The following is a 27,291-nucleotide window of genomic DNA, read 5'->3' on the forward strand; positions in this document are numbered from 1 at the left end:
ATCGCCCGAAGGCGAGAAGGCATTGGTAAAAATCATCCAGTCCCTGGTAGATGCAGGAGTGGTAGAAGAAGTAGTTAGCAATGTTTGCAACAGCCCTATCCTACCCATTGTGAAGAAGCAGGGTGAGGGAGATGAAAAAGTGTACCGCTTCATCATCGACCTACAAGTCAACAAAGTGGTTGTACACCATTCTGACCCTGATTCCTTCCACTGCCACCACCTTCACGGTAATCGATCTCAAGAACGCATTCTTCTCCATCCCCATTCACTCAGACAGCCGCTACCTTTTCGGCTTCACTTTAAAATCCCGCTCATATAGATTTTGCAGAGCACCCCAGGGCTACACTGAAAGTCCAAGCATCTACAGCCAGGCCCTCAAGAGACGGATGCAGTCCAATTGCCGGATGGAGTGGTGTTGATACAGTACGTCGATGATATCCTTTTGGCGGCCGACACCACTCCACTTGCAGTCACAGCCACCATCCAACTCCTGCACTTCCTCGCGGAAAATGGCCACAAGGTCTCCAAGAAGAAGTTGCAATTCTGCCAACCTCAAGTCACTTACCTAGGCCACCTCTTGTCCAAAGACGGGAGAAAGCTCACACCCGATCGAATACAGGCTATTCTAGAGACCCCTGTCCCTAAAACCCCGAAGCAAGTCCGCTCTTTGGTAGGCCTCACCTCCTTCTGCCGACAATGGTTGCCAAATTTCAGCCTCATTGTGAAACCACTACTTTCCCTACTGGCTAAAGATGTCCCCTTCCCGCTCCCTTGGACCCCTGAATGTCAATCCTCCTTCAAGGAACTACGAGACGCCCTTTGTTCAGCACCCGTCCTAGGAACCCCTGATTATACAAAGCCCTTCTCTCTCTACACTCACGAAAGGGAGGGATGCGCTTTGTCTGTCCTGACTCAGACCATTGGCCCCAAACAACGACCGTGTGCCTATTTCTCTGCCACTCTTAACCCTGTAGCAAGAGCTTTGCCTGCCTGCCTTCGAGCAGTAGCCGCTGCTGCTGTCTCTATCCGACAAAGTGAGGGAATCGTACTCTCGAATTCCCTCACGGTACTAGTGCCTCATGCTGTTGACACCCTCCTAAACCAGACCAAGACACAACACCTGACCAGCGCACGACTGACTGGGTACGAACTGACACTGCTCGCACCTCACATCACGTTGAAACGATGCACCACACTGAACCCAGCCACCTTGCTGCCTCTGCCTGAAAACGATCCCGATGTGCTCCAAATACATGACTGTGTGACCCTCACGGACGAACGGACTAGGAGTAGAGTTGACCTCCGAGACACTGCCTTCCCAAACCCTGACGGAGAGCTATGGGTAGACGGCTCTTGCATTAAACTCCCCGACGGCACCACCTCAGCTGCCTATGCAGTTACCACAGCCCGAACTGTAGTTGAAACCGCCCGCATCACGCAACGATCCGCCCAGGCGGCAGAACTGATTGCCCTCACACGAGCATGTATCCTAGCAAAGGGGACGACAGCAAACATTTACACGGACAGCCAGTATGGTTCATCATTTTGGGCTCTTATGGAAGGAGAGGGGATTTCTGACATCTCATGGCACACCCATCCTGCACGGAGATCTAGTCTCCGCTCTGACTGAAGCGGTTCTCCTCCCCAAACGACTTGCCGTAATCAAATGCCAAGCACACAAAAAGGTGACAGACACCATTGGACAGGGAAATGCACTGGCCGACATCACTGCCCGAACCACAGCCGAGAACAGGACGACGACTCGCATGTACGTGACTAGGTCACAAGCAGAAAAATGGACGGACGCTAGGGAAACTATTAGGGACATCCAAATGGCCAGCTCACCACAAGAATTGACTGAATGGGCACGGGTGGGATTAAAGGACGATGAAGGCTGCTGGCGGACAAAAGACACGAACAAATGGTTGCTACCCAACTCGTACCTGATCCCCATACTGACGATGGCCCATTCCCCTGCACACATAGGATCTGCCCCTATGACCGAACTTGTCTCCCGAGTTTGGCATAACGATAGAATTGCAGACTCAGCCAAACGATTAGTCCAGCAATGTCTAGTCTGCCTGCAACACAACCCTGGGAAAGGAACTGTCGTACCCCGGGGAGGGTTTGGGGTCCCCAACCATCCATTTTAAGTCCTGCAGATGGACTATATCCAGTTAGAGAGATGTCAAGGACTGAAGTATGTACTTGTTGTTGTGTGCGCTTTTAGCAAATGGGTGGAAGCTTACCCGACGCGTGACAACACTGCTATTGCCACTGCAAAAGTACTCCTGAAAGAGTTCTTCCCTCGCTACGGCCTTTGCCGTATTTTATGGAGTGACAATGGCCCCCATTTTGTAGCCGAGGTTATCCAGCTCATCCTGAAAGGACTGGGGGTACGACAGAAATTCCACACAGTTTTTCACCCCCAATCTGCTGGACTGGTCGAGTGGCACAATGCCACATTGAAACTAAAACTGGCGAAAATAGTAGCTACCACAGGACTAAAATGGCCAGACGCTCTTCCCCTAGCATTGCTGTCAATGCGTTCCACCCCCACCAAACACCACTTCACCCCTTATGAGGTCGTTTTCGGCCGGCCCATGAGCATCTGGTCCGCACCCAAACCGACATCTATTCACGACGTTCCGGACGTCCTAATGTCTGACTATCTGTATAACCTAACTAAAACACTGTCTGTTATTCATCATCAGGTGCTGCAGGCCATCCCCGATGCTTCCAGGGGCCCCGGACATACCGTCCAGCCTGGAGATTTCGTCCTGATTCGGAACTTCCAGCGGGAGAAGAGTCTGGAACCCCGCTGGACGGGCCCCTGGCAAGTCTTGATCACCACCCGAACAGCTCTTCGAGTGGAGGGGAAGCGAAATTGGCTGCATGCACATCACTGCAAGAAAATCTCCCCGACCCTGACATCGACCAAAGACGTGACCACCCAAGAAGAGCTCCTGCACAAAGACCGACCATCCCTGAGCTGCTACCCTGAAACAGAGACACTCGAATTGGCGAAATTCCCTGATCCCACTGTGCCATCCAGAGAAGGGTATAACCTGCGACGAAAGGAGGGAGCTTCGGTTAAGTAGACCACTGACTAAGTTACCATTCTCAGAGCGGCGGCTTAACACTACAAAGGCTGCCAGGAGAGAAACCAAACGAAGTCTGTGGTTCTGCCCACTACCGAGCACCTTGAAGATGATGGAAGCGCCCGATACGAAGATGATGGAAGCAACCGGACATCCGAAGACCCGCTACAGGAACCCGAAAACTGACAGGTTGCACAGCTCAAAGACTATTGCCCTGCTTATCACTCTTCTCTTTTGCCTCCTCCTCATGACTACCTTCTGGATCGTGGAAGAGAACGCACCGGCTCATAAGACATTTCTAACGACTGTACAGCCTACCACCATGAAAGAACACTACCTGGTCTCTCTTTCACCTCAAATCCAAGAAAGGCGTAAGGAGTTCTGGAACAACTCCTTCGTACAGTTGCTGCACCAACACAACCTTGCTGCAAATGCCACGAATTGCTGGATCTGTGGGTTGATACCACATGCCACCGGACATTCCATCCCCTTCATCCCTTCACCTTTCTCTGTTCATGGTTCCTGCCTTGCTTGGCTGATCCTCTTGCAAGAGAGCTACAGAGACAATGCCACTTCCGGCGAAACTATGTCACACTTTTATCATGGAGTCTGGCTGAACAAAACCGGGAGAACTGCTGCTCCTTTTTGCCCTCTATCCTCCAATGCCTCTGTTCACATGGACATCCCCGCCAAAGAAATGGTGGAGATGCAAATATTCAACAATCCAGCCAGACCCACCTTCTCCTACCTCCGGAAACGAACAGCTGCCACCCTGACTGTGGCTCTATCTGTCGTCAATGTCTCGGGCCTCGTATGCATCACAGGCCATGGGACACAAATGGTGGGCCACAGCACTTGCCGCATCACCAGAACTTTGTACTCAACCGACCCACCCTCTTTTGTCACCTCTCCAAACATGTACTTCGTCTGTGGTACAAAGGCCTACACCTGGCTCCCAAAGGGCTGGGGAGGTACCTGCTACATAGCCTTCATCCTTCCTCCAACCTATGTAGCTCTGGCAAACCATCACCGACAGAGACGAGCAAAGGACATCGAGCAGGCCGACTCCACTAGAGCACAATTCTTGGATGCAATGAAAGGACTTGTTCCACTTTGGGGTCCGATGGCGAACAGTCGTGCCATTCGACATTTATCCCAGGCAGTCGAGACAACGATGAACATTACAGCTGGTATCCTCACAAACAATACAGCCGAGCTTCAGGCGGTCCGTCTGGTGGCTCTTCAAAACCGCCTTGTTCTAGATGTGGTTCTGGCGGACCGTGGAGGAGCATGTCGTATCATCGGGTCCAGCTGTTGTACCTACATACCAGACAATTCACCCTCCGTTTACAAGGCCATTGAACACCTCCACAGACTCTCCTCAGAAGTTCATCAGGAACAAGAAGGATGGTCGCTTGGGAGTTGGTTCTGGAGTGCTGTAAAGGACTGGGGATGGAGGTTGCTCATGATTGTACTGATACCAATCGTCGTAATATGTGGACTCTGCCTGGGTATTCAATGCTTGCCACCTCTGTGTTCACTATTTGCTAACTGTGTTTGCCCTAAGACTCCGAACTTTGAAGCTGAACGCATGAAAGCTTTGTATGATGTAGAAATCCGTAATATGATGGGGATAGACATAGATTGACAAGCTGGCTAGATATGTTGAAAAGGGAGGACTGTTGAAATCTAGATTGCGACGTAAACATTATCGGCGCCATCTTGTCCCTTTTAGGCTCATATGTGCGCGTAAGTAGCAGCCATTTTGAATGCCATGGCCTCTCTGCCCACTGCCGATAGCCAGCGCGTCTCTCCTTCTCTCCCTCTCTGACCCCGCAAGCATCCCCCGCGCGCTGACAGCCCACGTTCTCACATGCTTGGGCCATAAACCACCCCTTCAGCGCGGCCCTGCCTCGGAGCCACCTCCCATACCCGGCTAACACCTCCCTCCATCCCTTTGATGATCACACATCCTTTGATGAACCCCCTTCCTCTGTGCCCGATTGTCCGGCCCGATCCCAGGCCATCACCTAGCCCTGCGGATACAGTTTATTGCCTCTTACAGTAGGAAGCTGTCCCTCTTCTAAGAATCTATGACTGATCAAAGCCCCCACCCCATGAGATCCGATCAGCCGCACACATTCCGGGAACCGGCGGGATATCCAGCTGCGCGATAGTCATCACCTACTGAGATCGGGGTGGGGACTTTTACTGTAAATATGTGTGGGAACGGCTTTGAAGCGGAGATTCCGAGGATGTCTTTCCGTACATCAAAGTATTGACAAGAATGTGTTTCATGTAATAAAGCAATAAACCTGTGTATAAGAGGCCAGGCCTCAGAGATGCGGTTAGAGCACCTCGAGAAGATACATTGTTGTCTGATTTGACGTGTTCTGCTCCGTCGGAATAAACTCCTGTTTCCTGCCTTCTGTCTCCAGCGCCTGCCTGTTTGTTTGGTAATCTCGAATGGTATGAGAGGCGGCTAACGCCGGGCAAATACTGAAGGGTTCTTGGTCGAATTCGGCCCTACCTTTCTACAAGTCCCCTTCCTAACAATTCCTTCATAGACTGGCATGATGATAATCTGAGCAACTCTATCTCAGGGTTGCGCTATTAAATCCGTGTCTCCACTGTTCAACAGTATCACGTTTATCTCTCCTTGGTAATGAGAGTCTATTACCCCTCCCAGAATCTAGATGACTTTTAAAGCAAGCCCGAAGTGAGGGGCAATCAATCCAAAATGCCCTGGGGGAATCTGAATTCCAACCCCAGTTTCAATTAAAGCTACGTCTCTGGGTTTCAATCTGTGGATCTGTAAAACATGTAAATCAAGACCTGCAGCCTCTGGGGTGGCCCAATCTGGAGTTATGGCTCCGGGAGTTGTCTCCAAGTACAAGATAGTGTTAGAGGCTGAATCTGTCAAGCTGGTGTCAACATTCGCATTACCAGAGTTTCTGCATTTGTCAAAGGCTTGTTCTTCAAAATTAACAGTGCATCATTGAAGTTCTCTCCAACCTTTTAATGACCCATCTGACAATTTTTTCAGCAGAGCTTTCAACAGTCCATGCATTCTCTCAATCAGGCTCGAGTTTGTGGGTAGTAAGGGATATGATATATCCACTCTTTGTTGTGCCTTGCACAATAATCCTGCACCAATTTGCCTTTGAAACGAGAAGCATTGTCATTTTTGATCTGCAATGGAATGCCATAATACAAAATAAGTAGATTCAGTGCTTTCAAAGGATTCTTCGGAGTGGCATGTTTACACGGAAAGGCTATCAAGTAGCCAGAATAAGTATCCACCACTGTACATGCATGCTGACAACCCTGACCAATGTAATGGATCTGCCTCTCACCACCTGTGGGACTGGTCTGTGCTGTGTATGCTGACAAACAGGACATTGCATAATCAGTTTTGATAAAAATCTATGGGAATATGCATCCCTCTATTCTCTGCCCACCTGTTAGTGGCTTTCTCTCCCAGGTGTCTACATTTTTGGTGTGCCCACTTAGCCATTCCCACCAAATAAGAATCCTGTGTCACCACCTCAGCCTCTAATATTTTGGCTTTTTCATCTGCAAAGGAATTACACCCCTTTTCTAAAGAGTCTGCTGGGCAGTGGGTATCTACATGATATACAGTAACTGCTTTGAGGTAACATTTCCCAGATCTCTTGCCACAACTCCTTACCCCACACCTCTTTTGAATATATCATCCAGTTATGGGCATGCCTTGTGGGTAACCAGGTAGCTAACCCATTGGCAGTAGACCACAAATCTGTGTAAATGTAACACTTTCCAGGTAATTATTGTTTCAAAGCTTGATACACAGCTTGCAGTACTGCAAACTGGCTATTCTTTACCTCAAAGGTAGTAGTTAACAATTTCTTGGTCACGGGATCGTATGACACCGCTTTCCAATATCGTTTAGCCCCCACATACCTGGCTGAGCCATCAGTAAACTATACAGGCCTCTTGTCTTCTGGAGACAATGCTGAAAATGGCACACCCCACTTCACAGGAGATCCCTGTATCTCAGGCATATACTGTAATACATCCGTATCTTCCACTGGGGCCTGCACCACCTGCTCATGCAACAGTGTAGTACCTTTAGGGCCTACTCAGGCCCTGTCTTGTATGTATGGCTTCCATTTGATTATGCTGGCTTCCTGCGCATACCCTCTTTAAGAGACTTGGGGGAAACTCATCACCCATTACATTATAGGACTCTCAGGTCTCAAAATCACATTGTACCCCAGGGTCAACCGCTCATTGTCCACCATGGCCCAATAACATGCGAGCAACTGCTTCTCAAATTGAGTGTACAGCTCTCCAGCATCTGGTACGTCTTAGCCCAAAATCCTAAAGGCACCATCTTCTTTCCTTGTTTCTGCCACAAACTGCAATTGGCATACTGCCCCTGGACTGTCACATTCAGCTCAACATCCCCCTCTCGCAATGGCCACAAATCCAAGCCACGCTGTATGCTTACCTTGCTGATTCAAATGCATTTTGTTGCTGCTCTCCCCACTCAAACTCAGGTTTGTTTCACGTAACCTTGTACAAAGGGGCCAAAATTTGACTTGAGTGAGGGATATGCTGTCTCCAAAAACCAAACGATCCAATAAACCCCTGAGCTTCCTTCCTATTTCGCGGCACAGCAAAATTCTGTAATCTTTGTCCTACTTGTGGCACCACCTCTCTGTGTCCCTGATGGTATTGGATACCCAAAAATATCACATTTTGAGAGTGTCCCTGTACCTTTAAGGGGTTTATTTCCCACCCTTTACTCTGCAAGTGCTCCACAATCCTGTCGAGTTGGATCTGCACTTGTTCTGGTTTCTCTTCCTGTATCATCAATGTAATAAGAAAGCTGCACCCCAGGTATTACTGATACTTGATCCAAGAGCTCCGCCACCAGCCCGTGACAGATGATAGGACTATGTAAATACCCTGAGGAAGAAAACAAGTTACTTACCTGTAACTTTGGTTTCCCAGTATTGGTAACTTTCATTGATTCCCATGCTTTGTATCATTCCCCGTCGTCGGAATGGGAGTCTCGGTAACAAAAATACCATAGCTGTAGGTACAAAAGACCAAGGAAAAAGGCCTAGGCCTCATTCCCTTTTGTAGCATATCACCCTCTTTGTGTAAAAGAGACCAAACTTAGGCCTCAGCCAATCAGAAGTGCCTCACCCCTTAGAACCTTCCTGAAGGAACCTCAGAGCCTTAGATTTTCGTAGCCGTTGTGTACTTAGACACCATATCTGTTGTAGGCTGAGCTTTCCTCGGGGAGGTGGGTGGGCGCATGGGAATCTATGAAAGTTACCAATACTGGGGAACCAAAGTTACAGGTAAGTAACTTGTTTTCTTACCCCAGTATTGGAACTTATATTCCTATGCTTTGTATCAGAGTAGCAAGCAGTTAGTAACAAAACCACATTTTGCATCATCACAATATAGCAATAGGCAACATGACAAAGATACAAAATGTGAAAGACGGAAGGTGGGAAAGAAAGCAAAGCTCACCAATCATTGGAAGAGGTTCCTCGGGACAGCCTGTCCTACTGCCACATCATCTTGTTGTATGGACTCCAAGCAGTAATGCTTGGTAAAGGTTTGAACGCTGCTCCAGGTAGCAGCTCTGCAAATGTCTTTGATCTGCACCCCTGCGAAGAGGGCTGTAGAAGAAGCCACAGATTTCGTGGAATGTGCTCGAACCCTCCCAGTCAGAGGTTTCCCTGCAGCAGTGTGACAATGCAGAATGGCACTCGTGATCCATCTTGAAATGCCCTGCTTGGAAAGAGGAAGGCCCTTGCTTGGACCTACGAAGGCAACAAATAACAGAGGTTTTCCGAAAACTCTTAGTACGCTCTAAGTAGAATTTCAAACACCGTTGCACATCGAGCGAATGCAATGCCCTCTCTGCTGGTGTAGCCGGTTGAGGAAAGAACGCCTTCAGAATGACCGGCTCATTCAAGTGGAAGTCTGAGGGGACTTTAGGCATAAACCTCGGATTAGTCCTCATGATGACAGTGTTTCTCTTGAATTGAAGGAAAGGATCTTGGATAGTCAAGGCCTGCAATTCTCCAACACGCCTAGCCGACGTGAGAGCGAGGAGGAGAGCCAATTTCCATGAAAGGTATTTCGTGTCAGAATGATGGATTGGTTCAAACGGGCCCTTCATGAGTTGAGAAAGAACTAGATTCAGATGCCATGTCGGAGGAGGTGTTCTCACTGGTGGATAAACTCTGAACAATCCCTTTAGAAATTGCTTGACAATTCTGGAGGACCACAAGGAGGGTCCAGAGCCAGTCCTCCTGAACCTCGATACTGCCGCCAAATGGACCTTAATCGATGAATGGGCTAGTCCCGACTTGGCCAAGGACAGCAGATAAGGAAGGATCTAATGAGGCTTGGAAGCGAAAGGATCAATGCCTTCTTTCTTGCACCAGCAACAAAATCTCTTCCACTTAAGACGGTAAGTCCTGTTCGTAGAAGGAGCTCTTGCCTGAGAAAGGACCTCCTTAATCTCACTTGAAATGGGTAGGTTCATAAATTCTCGCTGCTCAGGAGCCATGCAGTCAGGTGCAGTGACTGCGGATCTGGGTGCCAAACTTGTCCCTCGGACATCGTGAGGAGATCTGGAGGAACCTCCAAAGGAAGAGGAGGGGCTATCGACAGCAGATGGAGTTCCGTGAACCAGAACTGCCTTGGCCAAGCAGGGGCTATAAGGATCATCCTGCACGGCTCCACCTTGATCTTCCTGATGAGCCGTGGGATCAGAGGTATGGGAGGAAAAGCGTAGACAAATGTCCTCGACCATGCTATCGAAAGCGCACTCCCCAGAGAACCTCGATGGGGAAGCCTGCTTGCATAAGACCGGCATTTCTTGTTGGTCAGAGTGGCAAAGAGATCGATCTCTGGTCTGCCCCACTGGCTGAAGACCTCCTCCAAGACTCTCTGATTCAATTCCCATTCGTGGCTGACTGAGGATGACCTGCTCAGTCTGTCGGCGTTTTCGTTTAGGACGCCTGGCAAGTGTTCTGCCCTCAGCGATATCCTCTGAAGGATCGCCCATTCCCAGATCTGCTGGGCCTCTTGCGACAATGGACGAGATCTTGTTCCTCCTTCCTTGTTCACATAGTGCATGGCCGTGGTGTTGTCCGTCCTGATAAGCACTTGTGAACCTTCCAGGCGAGGAAGAAAAGCTTGCAGAGCCAGTCGTATCGCCCTGCGCTCTAACAGGTTGATATGGAGGCGTTTCTCCTGGGGCGACCAATGACCGCTGACATGCAGGTCTTGCATCACTGCCCCCCAACCCTCCAATTATGCGTCTGTTGTCACCACTTGAGGAGACGGGTCGCTTACGAAGGATAGACCTTGGGACAAGTTGTCTTGATCTGTCCACCATAAGGCCGCTTCCTTCATCCTTGGAGTGACCGTCACTCTGTCCTCGAATGAACCGTGGACCTGTTGCCACAGGTTGTCTAGTTGCTCCTGCAGAGGACGCATTCTTAGTCTGCAATGGGGAATTAGTGGGATACACGATGAAATGACTCCCAGTAGAGACTTGTAGCGGCGAACTGAAAGACACTTTTTTGTTCGCAAGTCCTGAGCCAAGGTTTGTAATTTGTCTCTCCTTTACTGAGTAGGGAAGGCTCTTGAGAGCTTGGAATCCAAGATGGCTCCCAGGAAGCGAGCCTTCCTGGAGGGAACCAGGGAAGACTTCTCGTTGTTCAGAGTGAGTCCCAGATTCTGAAACAAATTGGTACAAGCTTGAACAGCCTCCAGCGCTGCCTCCCTGGACGGAGCTTTCAGTAACCAGTCGTCCAGGTAGGGGAAGACCTGGAAATGGTTCCTTCGCAGGAAAGCTGCTACTGGCGCCAGCACCTTTGTGAAAATTCTTGGGGCTGAACGGAGTCCAAAGGGTAAGACCCTGAACTGAAAATGGCTCTTGGCTACTGTAAATCACAGAAACCTTCTGTGTGCTGGGTGAATCGGAACGTGGAAATACGCATCCTCGAGATCGAGCGTGGCCATGAAATCCCCCAGGCTGATAAGCTTCAAGATGTCCTGGAGAGAGACCATCCGGAAGGACAGGGAGATGAGGTAGGTGTTTAGCTCCCTGAGGTCAAAAATGGGGTGCCACTTTTCTAGCGTCTTCCTCACCAGGAAGAACCTGGAATAAAATCCTTGTCCCCTTTGGTTTGAGGGGACCGGCTCTATCACTCCCTTCCGGAGCATCTGTTGGACCTCGAGCCGCAGGAGACGCTGGTGTTTCGATGGAATGGCTGCCGGAGGCTTGGGTGGAGGGACTTGCGTGAATTCCAAGGTATGCCCTTTCCGAATGATGTTGAGCACCCAACGGTCCGATGTTATCCTGGAGCAGTTGTGAAGGTATTTGGTGACCCTGCCTCCAACTGATGATCTCTTGAAGGAAGGTCCAGTAGTAGGAGCCAGGAGGTCGCTATTGGCGTTTGGACGAATCTCAACCTCGTCCAGCTTGTTTTCCCTTATTGTAAGGCCTGGAGTAGTTGGTAGACTGGCCCTGCCGCTGTTGATAAGGCTGACGGTATTGCTGGGAACCTGAGCCCGTGGTGGAATAGCGTTGTTGTTGATAGGATCCTCTGTAGTTACCTCCTCTACCTCTGGATCCTTTAAAAGAAGACTTTCTGTATTGAAGGGTCCCCAAGGACCTGGCAGTCTCTGTGTCCTTTTTTATTTCCTGAAGAGTGTCGTCAATGAGTTTGCCGAATAATGCTTCACCATCAAAGGGAAGATCCAGGACCTTGTTTTGGATTTCAGGCCGAAACCAAGTGGCTTTGAGCCATCCTTGGCGGCGGAGGACTGCCGCCCTAGCCAATGAACGGAACGCCGTGGTTGCAATATCCATTGCACAGTCAATGATTTCCATCGACGTTGCTTCTCCCTCCTGCAAGATCTTCTTTGCCTCAGTGGTAGACTCCGGAAGCAGCTGGTCAAGGTATGGGGCGACATCACACCAAAGCTGGCGGTCGTACCTGCCCATGATCGCTAGGGCATTTGCCGCTCGCACCAGCAAACTTGCCATCGACGAGAATCTCTTCCCCACATTATCCAACCTCCGCCCGTCTTTGTTCGGAGGAGTTGTTAAGGGAGCAGAGGGGTTACGGGATTTCCTCTGCGCAGCCTGCGAGATCACAGAGTCTGGTCTTGGATGACCCGTTAAGGCTGCCGGACCATCATCTGGTGCCTTGTATTTTTTATCCAGACGCGGTAGAACCGGACCACCGTCGCCGGGTTCTTCATGGCCTTTAGGCCCTCCTTCCACACATGATCCACAATAGGAATGGACCTAGTTGACTTCCTAAAAGGTTCCTTGAAATCATATAAAAAACAATCTGTGGTAACCTTAGGCATGGCTAATTTGAATCTCGCAGCGGCTCTTTCCATCAGCTGATGGAAGCCCCCAATGTCCGCAGGCGGGGAATCCGCCGGGTCTGGGACTGGCGACGCTGGATCCGCAATAATATACTCGTCATATTCAGTATTGGGAATAGAGCCGTGATCAGACTGCTGATCCTCATCCGAGGAATCATCATGGACCTCTTGTAACCCAGAGGAATCATGATGGATGGACATTTGAGGCCGAGGGGAAACTTGAGCTGGAATGTTAGGCGTCACCAATGAGGCTGACATCCCTGCAGGAGGTGCAGGCGTTGACGGTACGGGAATAGGCCTACTCGCCTTAGATTTATAGTCCTGCAGCATCTTATGCAGATCTCTTCTTTTTGCTGTGACATCGGATGCTGTAGCAAAGCCTGCATTACTGAACTTCTGGGGAAACGCTCCTGAATAGTTTTCCTGTGCTGTCACTTTGAAAGCGCTACTTGACAGCGCTGGTCAAGAACTGCTCGCGTTTCCCGCTTCCCGGGAAACACTCGTGTGGGGATTGAAGGCGGCCGGCGGTGGCTGGTGAGTGAGAGAAAACCACAAAGCCCACAAAGCCATCTGGGCCAGGAACAACTCCCCGCCACGCCCCCCTCACCTGGCTACAATTGCGCAGAAGGACCGCTGTGGAGCGGAGAACTCTTCTTTTTGCTGTGACATCGGATGCTGTAGCAAAGCCTGCATTACTGAACTTCTGGGGAAACGCTCCTGAATAGTTTTCCTGTGCCGTCACTTTGAAAGCGCTACTTGACAGCGCTGGTCAAGAACTGCTCGCGTTTCCCGCTTCGCGGGAAACACTCGTGTGGGGATTGAAGGCGGCCGGCGGTGGCTGGAGAGTGAGAGAAAACCACAAAGCCCACAAAGCCATCTGGGCCAGGAACAACTCCCCGCCACGCCCCCCTCACCTGGCTACAATTGCGCAGAAGGACCGCGCATCGCGGAACGCGCGCGGGCGTCGTCGGGCTAAGCCCGGGCAAAGGGCGGGCCCTCTGTGGCCCTCAGTGGCCGAGGTAGGCTGGGCTGGGCCCGGATATTTTTATTGACATTGTTTTTCTGCTAATTTTAATTCGCCTGACTGTTTGAGGAAGAACCATCCATTGAAACTTATTTGTTGCTTCCTCGTATTCTACTACCGGTCAGTCATTGTTGCATCTCCAGGACTATATTTATTATTTTATGAATATTGCATTATTTCCTGTTATCATTCTTCTGGAAGTAAATCACTCCTATAACATAATTCCGTGGAATAACCCCACAAAAGATGTCTAAAAAAATTACGTTCAGGAAGGGAAGTGGGAGGAATACCAGATGCAAAAATAGACATTATCCGCACAAGAAACAAATCTGTAAACAATCCCCCGTTGAAGGGTCAATGCCAACTCTTTGAGTTTTGGGACTTGCCTTCCTCTAAGAAAGCTAATTTTGCTGCTAAAGAAGCTCCCTGTGCCACGGTCCAGGAGGTCCATACTCAAGGTATCATAGACCCTCCGCCTCCTCCTGTGCAGCCCGCATTACCACAATCTGTGGCAGCGGTGTCCTCTTCCCTTGTTCACCCTGAAGGGAAGGGAGAGAGTAATTTCGATCTTCCGGTACCTGAAAGTGAACTTGTGAATCAACCATCTTTGCCTCAAACCCTCCTGAATGATAGGTTGGGTGGTGATTTGTCATCACTATCCATTGACCTCGAACTCTGTGGCCGCTATGTAAATACAGCTAAATTGGAGACTCAGGACCCTATTAAGCTTTCGGGGGGTGCTACTCCATCTGGGCTAATGTTGTATAGTAGTACCCCTTCGTTAAACGGTCAGGACATGTCCGATTTGTTAGATGTTTCCGGGAGTCCGGGTCTCAACTTATCTGGTATCTGCCATCCAGTGGAAGCGTGTGAAAAACCAATCTCTGAATCCATGATTGCTTTGGAACAATTATTAGCCTCCATTCTATCTCTCCTGGGGAAATTTGTAGGCAGCTCGGATAGTATCTTGGATTCAGTTACCCAAATACTGAAGACATTGTTACATAAGTCGCCAGATATGAGGAGTGTTCCCCCCCCCATGACCGAACACAGCTTGCCAAAGGGGAAAATAAATGTGCCTTTTGTGGATTCTGACATGAAGGCTGCAACAGCAGTTTTGGAAACACACACCGTAGCTATCCCCTTAACCGCAGTGCCTAACTGTATTAAGAACTCAGTTCTAGAGATCGAGGAAGAAAACAAATCCACTTCTGGCCCTAAAGTGGTTCAAGACTTATTCCCTATCTTCATGTCTGAAAACAAAAAAGAACCTATGGACTATAAACATGAGGTTAAGGTAAAAAACGGTAAACACAGAAATAATAAAGGGAATAAAAGGAAACCAATTCGAAAATACAGGAAGAAAAGGCAGCGTCGGATAATCTTCCAAAATTCTCTGGTTGCACTGGAGAACGAAGAAATAGACTTGGATCCTACCTCTACATCCGAAAAAGCGGAAATTGAACTGAACTCACCCATCTCTACATCTTTAAAGGTGGAAAGAGAACTGTGTCCGCCAACGTCTTTGGAAGTTATGCCACAAATGGGGGGTCCTCTCCCAAGTCTTTCTCCACCGACTGCAACTGGAGCTCCAATCCAATATCCATCTGGGGCCCTTAACCCCTTGGCCCCTCCTTTCTCCGCAGCCTTAGAGATTGGAGACCGCCCTCTTCCTGATCGCCTGTTAACAACTCTAAAAGCTCTAGTGGACACTCTTGTGTTAGATTTTTTACCTCTATTCGATGTTGACCTACCCCTAAACAGAGCCTGGCTTCTTAAGTGCTTTAGCGAGATTGAAAGTCTTCACCATATTCAAACTAGGGACATTGAGTTAGTTTCCCTGTTGGGTGGAGTCAGGGTATCGAGTATAAGGGTTAAATTCTATTCTCCTATTAATGTAAACTTGATATTGCAGCAAGCTGAGAATTTTCAACGTACAGGTATCGACATTCTCCCGATTTTTAACCTTGGTAACACAAAACCTTCTCTTGGGAAGGTATTTAGAAGGGATGAGCAAAATGGGGTAGCCTCTCCTCTTGGAGACCTGAAGATTTGGGTCTCTAAGGGAAAACGCTCGGTTTCGCAAGTGAAGCCACTTCCGCTAACTCAGAATGCCTGCTTTACAGAGGATAACAATCGGTGGAATTGGCTGCATAGTGCCTTATCTACAAAAACAAAAGATAATCCCAGATTGTTTCATCATCTTTAACACCTCACTAAAAATTATTTCCTGGAATGCGGCAGGGATTCACAGTAGCCCAGAGAAATTTGATCTCTTATTTTCTCTAGGAGCTAACGTGATTTGTATACAGGAAACTTGGTGTACTAATATGCTGGATGTTTCTAAGGATTTTTACGCCTTGGAAGTGCCCGCTGCCCCCTCCAAGATAGGTCATGCTAGGGGGGGAATCGCTTGTTTACTATCAAATAAATTGCAATGGAGATTCTCCCATTATATCGACCCTAGTAAACTTTTCCATGCTATAACCATTGAAAATCTGTTTAATAACGGCATAAAGTCACCTATTGTAATCCTAAATGTGTATATCCCTCCAGAAGAGTGTTTCAACGTGATATTGAAGCAGGTATTCCGATATATTGATCAAATCAAAAATGTCCCATCCCCTCCGGAAATTATGCTTGTGGGAGACTTGAACTGCAAAATCTCCAATGTTAGTCTGAAACTTTTTAGGAATAAATCTAAAGAAGAGGCGCATTTTGTTCCTCAATCACTCTTCCCTGATAAGTTAGTGACAAATAAAAGAGGGAAGATTCTGTTAAAAGAATTAGCGGCCGTCGACGGTCTTATATTAAATGGGAGATTCCCGTCTGACGTGCCTGCAAAATTTACTCACAAATCTCCTTTTGGGTCTTCTATCTTGGACTATGCAATCGCAGACTATGGTTTGTTTCCTTTTATTCAGGACCTTAAGATCATACCTACTTCCCTGAGTGACCATAGCATATTGTTTATAACTATTTCTTTAAATCCCATGACCACTGCGCCTTGGTCTCTCAACGGCAGTGATGCTGCCTTCCACGTTTCTTCGGGAAGGTGTTTTTGGAATCCTTCCGCTATTAATGGGGTACAGGATTTCCTTTCTGATACCCTACTAGTATTAAATGAGTGGCGTGGGAACGAAATAGTATATTTTGAAGAATTCATGCGAAACATCATTTCTTATGCTAAAAAAACTTCTCGAACTAGAAAAGGGGTAGTGGTTCCTAGTATACTGCGTATCCTGAACAAGGAAATAAATAAACTAGTCCGTGAACAATATCTAGATAGAGACATGGAACGTGAAAAAGAAATTTCCAGGCTAAAAAGAAAGAGATGTAGACTTAAGCTAAAAATAAAAAAGGTAAGGGAGGACAATGCTTGGATCAATTTGAGGGAATCTGTTGTTCATGGTAGGATCAGAGAATTTTGGGCAATAATCGGTAAGGGGTGCGGTTCTAGACTAAGTCCCTCTCCCATCCCTATAGCGGAAGAGGTATGGATTACTTATATTCGGGATCTTTATGCAGGGAACGGGACTACAGGTGATGATACTGCCATAGATGTTACACCCGAAGGTCTCATTAATTACCCTACAGAAGAAGAAATTGAGACGGCTATAAAAAACATGCGTGTCTCTGGGGCAATGGGCCCTGATGAACTCCCCATGACGGTCCTGAAACAGGATCCTTCAAGGTGGAGTAAAATCCTGTATCCTCTGTATAAAGCCTGTTTTTTGTTTAAAACGGTACCTGCCTCCTGGAGGGGAAGTATCTTGGTCCCTATTTTTAAGAAGGGAACTAGGGATAGCCCCAGTAATTATCGTCTGATTGCTCTCCTCGACTCCATCGGAAAGGTCTTTGCGAAATGTCTTTTAAATTCCCTCTCCGATTGGGTAGAGGAGAATAACATCCTGCCGTTTGTACAGACTGGCTTCCGTAGGGACCACGGTACGTTAGACAACCTCACCGCTCTTCATGTGGTTACAGATAAATATGTCCAGGTGAGAGGAGGGGTAGTGTATGCCGCTTTTATTGACTTCTCCACAGCGTTCGACAAAGTTGATCGTAGAACGCTGTGGAGAAAATTGGCAGCGCTTGGTCTTCCAACCTATTTGTTGGAGCTGGTGCGTTCTCTCCATACAGAGACCTGGTGTAGGGTCCTGTTGGGGGGCGAAAGGGGGCTATCTTATCTAATTCCATCTTTGAATGGCCTTAAACAAGGCTGTTTACTGGCTCCCCTTTTGTTCTCCTTATACACGGCAGACCTTCCCGCCGCCTTGTCTGCCAGAGAGGGCATTGCCCCGGTGGTGGGGGGGGCCCCTATCTCCTGCCTGATGTACGCCGATAATGTCCTTATTTTTGACTTGACCCCTAAAGGACTTGCAAATCGGCTACATGCTCTTCATGCCTTTGCTGCAGCCCATTGCATGAAGATCAATATTACCAAAAGTAAAGTTATGTGTATAGCTGGTAAGAAGAAGTGCCGATCTGCAGATTTTGGTTGGTTTATCGGGGGCCAAAAACTGGAGGTTGTAAATTCCTATACCTTTCTGGGAAAAATCATCACGGCTAACTTGAGTGAGAGGCTCCATATAGAGCATTGTTCACGCAAAGCTCTTGCCCACGGCAAAGGTTTAAATTGCCTATACCAGGCAACGGGGAAACGGCACTTCCCGAGCTTATTGGAAGTGTATAGATCTAAAATCCCCGCAACAATACTGTATGGTATCGAACTTATAGAGGTGAAAAATTGGGACTTTTGCCATAAGATTGAGGGGAAACTTCTAAGATCTCTTTCTTCCCTAAATACTGCGTGCTCTTTGGCCGCCTGCAGGCTTGACTCTGGTCTTAGGAGCAGCTGGGTACAGGGATTATGTGCCCTAGTAAGATGGGTGGCTTGCCTGGCTAGAGCGGAAGTAGGGACTATGAGAGCTCTCCTCAGAAGTGAATTATTGGGTAATTTTAACGAGTTTTCTCAACTTGTATGTAACTTTAGAAAAGCTGTAACACTTCTAAAATTAGATGAAAACGCTTTGTTTTTATACTCTCCCTTACAGTTAAAACTCGTTTTAAAAGCAGCCTCGTGGGACCTATGTTTTCACTCGGATAAAAAGTTAATTCGTGAAAAAAGGAATGTAGACCTTCTCCTTAACTCCTATGTGATGAAGTTATCTCAACCCTATGTTATATGGAACCTACCGCATGGTATTCGTAGATTTTGGTTTCTTTTACGTTACGATTTAATACCTTTAAATCTACTGTTATCCAAATGGTATGGCTCCTCTGCTCTGTGCAATTTATGTAAATTGAACATCCAGGACTGTATGCATGTTTTACTGATTTGCCCTGCGCTCCGTAAATTGCGCTCCAGATGGTTAAAAGTTATTTGTCTCCGCCTTGGCATCGTCACCTTGAACGGCTTTCTTCATGCACTTTACTGCCCTCCTAATGAAATGTTCTGCTTCCATATTTTTAACTTTTTTAAAGGTTTTTTAGCTATTTATTAATATGTCCCTGGAGATGCTTTGACTTTCCGACCTCCCGTATATTTGTTCTGCATGTCAGTTTTGTATTTAACCTTGTTAACCTTGTTTCTTAACGTCATATTTTTGTAATGTATTTGTTCTGTTTTTTTATCCTGTAGGTTTTATGTGGCCCTCTTCTGAGAGCCAAAACATAATAAAATAAATAATAAATATGTAGATGTATGTAAATTATGCAGATCTTGGAGAAAAGAAGATGGCACTGTAACCATTTCCTGCTCAGCATGATGTGGCGACTGGGCCGACTGATGATGGCCCACAACCTCGTGTCCGTATTCGCCCTCAGAGTCAGTGTCCTGGCATTTGACTAGAAGTTTGGAGGGACTATCAGCATAGCTGTATGAGTCCTGGTCATCCTCCTCTGATTCCCCTTCTTTAAGAAGCATGGTTGGCAGTAGAGGAGACACACTCCTCGGAGAAGTCATCTCTGGCGTGATCCGAGTCACAGAAATGGTAATTCTCTTTTCAGAGTACAATATCGTCGACGGTTGTATACGCGTCGCACGAGATCGGGGTCGTCGAAGTCGTCGACGAGGAAACGGTCGACACAGCAGCCGTTGTCATTGTCAAAGTCGTCGTCGTCCACGCCCTAGTCAACGAGACCGTCGTCGTCGACATCGTCGTTGCAGTCATTGTCGACGTCGGCACCATCGCCGACGGCGAGATTGAAACTGTCGCCGTCGTCACCTTCGTCGTCGGTACCTTCGTCGTCGGCACCTTCGTCGCCGGCGACGTTGTCGTCGGCGTCTTCGCCGTCGGCGTCTTCGTCTGCGTCGTCTCCGTCGACGGTGAAGAAACCGCCGTCGACGGTATCTTCGTCGACGACTCCCCTGTCGACGGGATCGTCGACGACATCAATGCAGATTTCGATTTTTTCGTCGACGGGACCTCCGCCGACGATGCCTTCGTCGTCGAGGACTTGGAACTCCTCTCAGAAGACTGGGATGAAGGTTTCTTGAAGGCTGTGACAGTCGTCTCACCTTTAGAAGGCGTATCTGGTCCTACCCTCTCCTTTACACCTCGGTGAGGAGATTTGCTGGGACCTGGGCTCTCAGACTCACTGGGGGTCTTTTTTGAGGCCTTGGAAGATCTTTCCATAGAAGGAGAAGGGGAACCCCTACCCCTTTTCACTGACCTTCTTGAAGAAGACATCGATGCTGCATCCTCACGGTCACTGGAGACAGTATCCTTCCTGGTTTTCAGCTTATGGAGCCATGTCAAGAGTCTACCCTCACGGTCCCGGAGGGTCTTGGCCGAAAAGGTGCGACAGATCTTACAGTCCGCAGCCTGGTGGTCAGGATAGAGGCAGTAAATGCAGTCTTTGTGCCTATCCTCCACAAAAAGCCTTTTCTTACCACAGGTGGAACAATGTTTGAAAAGGGCTTTTTTCTTCTCCATTTCTGACATCCTGGAAGGCAGCCAACAATCCTGAAGTGAAGCTGAAGAATTTTGAAGAAGAAATCCTGAAGAAAATCCTTTGAAGAGTAGAAGTTGAGCAGAGCTCAAAGGAGACTCCCTAAGCACAACGTGCGGTAGAAAATCTGAGGCTCTGAGGTTCCTTCAGGAAGGTTCTAAGGGGTGAGGCACTTCTGATTGGCTGAGGCCTAAGTTTGGTCTCTTTTACACAAAGAGGGTGATATGCTATAAAAGGGAATGAGGCCTAGGCCTTTTTCCTTGGTCTTTTGTACCTACAGCTATGGTGTTTTTGTTACCGAGACTCCCATTCCGACGACGGGGAATGATACAAAGCATGGGAATCTATGAAAGTTCCAATACTGGGGTAAGTCATTGAAATCTAAATTTCCTACTGTTCCGGGAGAAAGCAAATTGTTCTTGAGGGCTATTAGTATAGAGAAAAATGCATTGGCAATGTCAATAGTTGCATACCACGTCCCAGTGTGTTTCTGTATTTTCTCAATTAAGGTAATCGTATATGGGACAGCAGAAGTCAGAGGAGTAGGCTTGTTCAATTTGCAATAATCAACTGTCATGCATTAACTATTATCACTTTTGCACACAGGGTTATTCCAGGCGGTAGTGATTGGAATCACCACTACTGCCTCTATCAAGTCTGGTATGGTCTCACTGATCTACTCATGCCCTCCCAGAATTCTGTACTGTTGCATATGAATTAACTTACTAGCTTGGGCCACCTTCACTGGAGGAATCTTTAAATAACCTAATTCTCTTGGTGGCAACAGAAATGAACTTTTTTTTTTTTTTTTGTAAGACCTTTATTGGTAGAAATCGCAGATACAATACAACAAAGAGCCCGAGGGCTCACATATACAGTACGGTGCAAAACAGTAAGCGCAAAGGATCCGATTCAGGAATAGTAAGGTCTAATTTTTAAAGTTCTTGTTCCGAAGGATAGACTAGAGCAGGATATCATAGCACAATAGGTTGGTTCCGGTCTATTACGATCAGGATAGATAAATGCACATTGTAACAAAAAACCAGAATCGCTGCGTACCCCCTAGGAGATAAGCGTCTAAACCCAGAAAGAAAGGAAAAGAAAAAGAATAGAAGGCCCATAGAACCAAAAATAAAAACAAACCCCCCCCCATCCAGCACCCCTGCAGCTGGCTACGGCCTACCCCCCCCTAGCAGTGTGCCTGTCGCCCAATAAAAGGAGTCCCGAAATATAGAAAGTAAGAAAAGAGACCTAATCTAAAACTCTCGTGAAAGAAAGAAAGGCGGGGAGGAGCCCACCACCCGTCCCTCGGCTCCATCCTCTCGTAAGGCCAATAACAGCGCAAAATATGGCGTCCAGCGGTGGTAAGCAATACAAACAAAAGAAGTCGGAAGCACATAGGCAGCCCACAGCATAATCAAGGGTAGCAATCCACAACCCACATATCAGTCCCCGGTATCACCCTCCCATAGTTCCAATAATGGCGTGAAGCGCAAAGTCCGGTGACAAAAACATTATTAGCAAAGCAATTTGTAAAGCACGAAACCGGCACATTGTACAATCAGAGAAATCAGCATGTCACATATCCAGCTCGGTCAGCAACGAGGAACCCATCAGGCAATGATAGGAGGCGTTCATACCTGTCCCGTTTTATCTCGTTCACCACTGCTTACCAATGTGTCCCAAAAGAACGCGAACAGCAACCCAAAAATGTCAAATCGGTTAAACCACCCAAGCGTATCAATTGCGCGCAAGTCCAATAGTCCCAGCCTGCGCAAAAAATGAACCATCCCCATGGTGTAGTGCGGAGCCGAGCCAGGAAGGAAATTGTCAACATCCAACAACATCCGAGGCGGCCCCCGGGCAGTGGGGAGTATGGCTTGGAGCGAGCACTCCCATCGCGACACCAGTCCGAGGTCTTCACGTCGTCCCAGACATGCAACATATTCAGCATGGTATATTTCGAGGTTCGGAGTCTCAGATCCGCCAGTATAATGTAGGGCAGCCATCTTGTTGGAGACGGACGTGGAACAAGGAAAATCGCTATGTACCTGTAAATCTTCCATTCTCAATCTGCCCAGTGCGCTCACGATGCCATCCACCGTGTTGATCAGGGTTTGAATAGAGTGAGCCATAAAGTGACGGAGGGAGAGAACAGCAGCCAAAAGATCGCCATAACCCAGGTCTCTTCTACTCTCCCCCCCGAGCGCATCCCCCGGCGCCACAATTCCGCCCTCACACTGTAGCCCAGGCTCCCCCAGGCTGTATTCCATCATGTCTGCTATAGGCGTGAGTCTGGACACTCCGAGTCAGGCCAGGGTATTCAAGGTGGGAAGCCAAAGTTCCGTGCACTATTATAGTGGCAGACGATGCCAGTATGTTGCCACAAGCTAAGACCCATAGAGACGTTCTCCTGTAAAAAGTAGCGGGAGTAGAAATGCGGGAGCCTCCCGCCGATTGCGGGACAGTACTCAAGCCGTTTCTCTGCGGCCAGCAAACAGGGCACTTGCTGTTGCCCCGTACAAAGAGCCAGGCACGATTAAATCCGCACCTACAGTCCAGCGGGGTTTGCGTGCTGAAGTACGGCTGTCTCGCACATGAAACGATCCGACCGGCTCACCGCGATCGTTGGCATCCCGTGTTGTGCACTTGGTAGCCGGCCTCGCTACCCACTCAAGGCCCCGGTCTCAGAGCTGCTGCGGGCCGCAGAGTTCAGTCGGTCATTTCTCCTGCTTGCGAAGGTGTTACAGCCTCAGGATTTCTCAGTGGGTCGCCGGAAGACATCATCGTCCACAATTCGCCACTGCGGTTCAGGATAGCCGACAGGATTGCTGCAAAGGATGAGATGGTCCTCGGAGCCGAGGGACTGGGCGTCCTACCCGGACGCCATCTTGGCTCCTCCCCCGAGATGTACCTTTTTGATGAAAACTGATAACATCCATCCTCTAAAAACAGAGTCATGCCTTTTCCAGTGATGTACTCAAGAATGGGCACTATCAAAACCGTGTATTCTCTTTTTGGGAACTCCCAATTCTCATATAGACTGTAGCTTGTACTGCTGGTGTTTCCTTTCCTACCAAACCTGTATTTGTAAAATACTATCCTTTGAACTTTTTCAGGTTTCCATGTATTCTTTGGTATCCACTAGGGCTCGCACATTTTGGATGTTCCCATTTTGCCAACAAATCTTAACCCGAACATGGGGTCTGTTAACCTCAAGCCCACCCCAGCATCAGAGCTTGGCCACTTCCCCAATCTAAATTTGCCCTGCGCACTTTCACCCATGCCAAATCAGAATAAACTCTCGGATAATCTTTCGGCAACTCCTCATCTAAGCCTCCACTGCTGCTTCTGTCCTCATCTGCTAAGTCATAACTAATACCTCTCCCCAAACCCATCAGGGCTCTTTTGAATGCAGGTTTCTATCTCTTTCTTCTCCTCTTCTCTTGCCTCCTTCCCCTCTGATTCTACCTGTTGAAGATTGACTTATTTATTATCATTCTTATTCACCTTTCTACTTCCTTTTTATCCAGCACTTGCCTCCGAAACATTTACCACATACTCTTGGTAAAAATGCCATCAATTTCTTCCGCGACAAGCAGTCTTTCAACAATGCCATAAACATGCCTCTCCCGGACACTCTATTATTATCAGTACGAGTTTCATACCAGGAGGACCTCGCAGTCTTGTTCCACTCCTCCCAATTCACCTGATTCACATACTGCCTCAAGCACCTGAGATAAGGGATTGCTTGTCCGATTAATCAACAACAGTCTTTTAACATGTTTCTAGGCTGGGGGAGCTAAACAAATGATCGTATTTTGCACTGGTGTATTTAGCAATCCATTTATCAAATCATGAGGAGAACCCATGAGAATTGCAATCTTCATGACATACTCTTTCATTCTCTGCATTGCGTTCCTTAGTGTAAAACAGGGCTTATCAGTTTGGCAGCCAATCTGACTCAGTTGGGTATTTGTGTGAACAGCCTTCTGCCACCAACCACAGTAGTCTGCACATTTCCCTGAAAGTTCCTAAACTCATCTTGTACAACAGGACCACTGCTTAGTATACAAAACTTTGCCGCATCTGAATGCACTCCCTGTGCCACTAAATCAAAGCGCACCATCCATGCAATCAATGTTTCATCGGTCTATGATATTACTAATCTCCTGCTGTGTGAAATCCGACAAGGAGTTCAGCATAACCCTCTGTGGATTTTATGGATGTTGCTGTAACTTTCGCCAATATATTGGCTGTGCTCAGATGGTTTTTTGATCCTCAGTATCATTCTGACTAATATCCTGAGAACACTCTCCTCCAGAATCTGACTAAAACTCTGATTAATCCCATATGTTACAATCCCACTCCGCCGGATTCCAGTCTAAACCAGCCGTAGCAATAGCCAAATGCACCTTTCTCTTGTTAACAATTCCTCTTCACTTTTCCACTTATATTGTGTACATGTACCGCTGCCCTTTCAGCCATAAGATGATAAGTTCCCAACTTCTCTTGCAACAATGTATTCTGACATGAGAGCATTACAGAAGTATTCTTGGCTTCCACTAACTGTGTTTCCATTGCTTCACACTCTTTTTCTAATGGAATCATTTTTCATGTATTTTCCTATAAGCATTTCCCACTCAGTAGTGTCACTGACCATGTCATGAGTGATGTAACATGTGAGGTCATAAGCAGTGCATTACGGGGGCGTAAGTTATAGTTAGCTCAGGTTACTAGAACTGGTGACTTTCTATGGTTTTGTACGAGTAAAATCTGAGCTTAACTATAACGACCTATGTTTTTTTCAGTGACATTTAAAAAAAATATATTATGTAAAGAGAAGACAAATCTGTACATTTTACAAAGATTGACAGTGCTGGAGGGGCAATAGAAGGCAAGGCAGTCTGCCAAAAATACATTGCAGACTCCGCAACAAGCTCCAATGAGAGCGTGTTTGTGAAGTGAATTAGGTTATTGGCAATAATGACTGGTCTGTGATTGGTGATGCTGCGTACAAAATGAGAAGAAATAATGTTGGTCAAGACATCTTACTGTATATGGGAAAAGTGACCCACATTTTATTAAGACATTATGTATTCTTCTGTGCATTAAATCTACACCCGAACTGTGTAGGTGACTGCCTAGTGTACATGTATGTGTGTTGTTTTGTTCACAAAGTTTTTTAAAAAAATAAAAAGGACAGTATTCAGCTTACCCATTGTTTATAACCACTTACACATTTTGGTATGATACATTAGAAACATAAGATATGCTATTTGAAACTAAAAGTGAGCAATTTATGGTTTACTGACAATTGTGCTTGGCTTTTTCTTTCTTGTTCCATTTTATTTCACTTTTGACATTGTTACAAATTACATACTGATTTTATACATATACAATATCATACATATGCAAAAAGATTATGATGACTATTTATTCCAATTATTACTGTAAAACAGTATCCTTTTATGAACCAGAGTAAAATCATTTTATTGAAAGTAAAAAATAAAGCAGATGTGCAGCATGCTTTGGTGTGAACAAGAAAAAGTAAGAAATGCCAGTTAGTAGCTATTTATTACATTAAAATCAGGCGAACAGGCGTTACAAATCAGGACTATTAAAGGAATCATTTGAAATAAATGATTGTTTAATCATTAAAAAAGGAATATTATCTAGATTTGGTTGCCGTTTTAAGTCCACCATTAAATGAACACAAGGTAGACATGGAATGAGGCAGTGCAGGGCATGTCCTATCTATACAAATATGTATAAAACAGAAATTCATTTACTAAACAATACTTACTGCCACCAAAATATAGAACTGTACTAAATTGAGATTTTATATAAAAGTACGAAGTAAATCCATCATCAAGTAAATTTTGGAAAAAATACAGTTGCTATATTAGAGATCGTGTTTCTCTAAACATCATTTTATTGACATTATTTCATTATTGTTTTCCAGCCACTAAAGAGAGTATTTGCTTTAGGGCACGAGGGCTTCTTTGACAGCTTCAGGGACCAGTTTTAAATAATATGCATGATTTCTCAACGTTGCAAGGACTCCAGCTGAATTCATGTGCTTCACCTCCTTGTGGTATTGTAATGCATTTCCGTGGATATCGGTTAACTTTCCTGAAAGAGATATGCCAATTAACGAGCAAGTAGATCTAGTGTATACAAAAAATGTAAACTATATTTTTAGTAATTAGTATGAAATACTTATAGAAATAAATAAATTCCACCAGCATATACAATATGAAAGCTACAGAGAAATAGGAAAAACACTAACATGTTGTCAAAGTGGTGTCAAGAATAACATTTCTCCTAGAAAACGTCATATAGCGCAACGTTCAGAAGGCACTTTTGAAGGAAGAGTCCAAGGGGGGGGGGGGGAGGGATGAATGAGCTTGAAGCCCCCTATTCCAGGAGAAAGTTGGGCTTTGAATGTTTTCCATTCTTCTGAAATAGTGTATCATTACTATCCCCGAATGTAAAGTGAAATAAAAATAAAATAAAACCGTCACTTAAATGGGGGACAAGTACAATACATGAAATCTGCCCTGACCATTCCCAAGCTATTCTGGTAGCATCCTGAAATTCTGCACAAAACTCCATGACTAAATTTCAGCATCCCAGTAATGGGTACTTTAACGCTAATTCCCTAACAAAATATCCCGAACTACTCCACTTTCAAACTAAACATTCATCCCAAGCCTAATTGGTACTAAGTGTCTGAGGTCAGGAAAACATGCCGAATGTCTATTTCAAAACGGTAAGTCTAAG

The 27,291-nt window shown here is 46.8% G+C and overlaps 2 protein-coding genes across 5 annotated transcripts in view; both read right to left on the reverse strand.

Moving 5' to 3' along the window:
• EPRS1 (glutamyl-prolyl-tRNA synthetase 1) overlaps positions 1 to 27,291 on the reverse strand; it is a 961,840-nt gene that overhangs the window by 444,966 nt on the left and 489,583 nt on the right. The window lies entirely within an intron of this gene.
• Positions 25,834 to 27,291, reverse strand: part of BPNT1 (3'(2'), 5'-bisphosphate nucleotidase 1) — a 242,697-nt gene continuing 241,239 nt past the window's right edge. For all 4 annotated transcript variants that reach the window (XM_078649802.1, XM_078649803.1, XM_078649805.1 and 1 more), the window contains exon 9: positions 25,834 to 26,640. In XM_078649802.1, coding sequence (XP_078505928.1) covers positions 26,492 to 26,640 — 149 coding nt within the window. In that variant the 3' untranslated portion in view covers positions 25,834 to 26,491. The remainder of the gene's footprint in view (positions 26,641 to 27,291) is intronic.

This window comes from Lissotriton helveticus, chromosome 6, assembly GCF_964261635.1.
Source record: "Lissotriton helveticus chromosome 6, aLisHel1.1, whole genome shotgun sequence".
NCBI classification, from domain to species: Eukaryota; Metazoa; Chordata; class Amphibia; order Caudata; family Salamandridae; genus Lissotriton; species Lissotriton helveticus.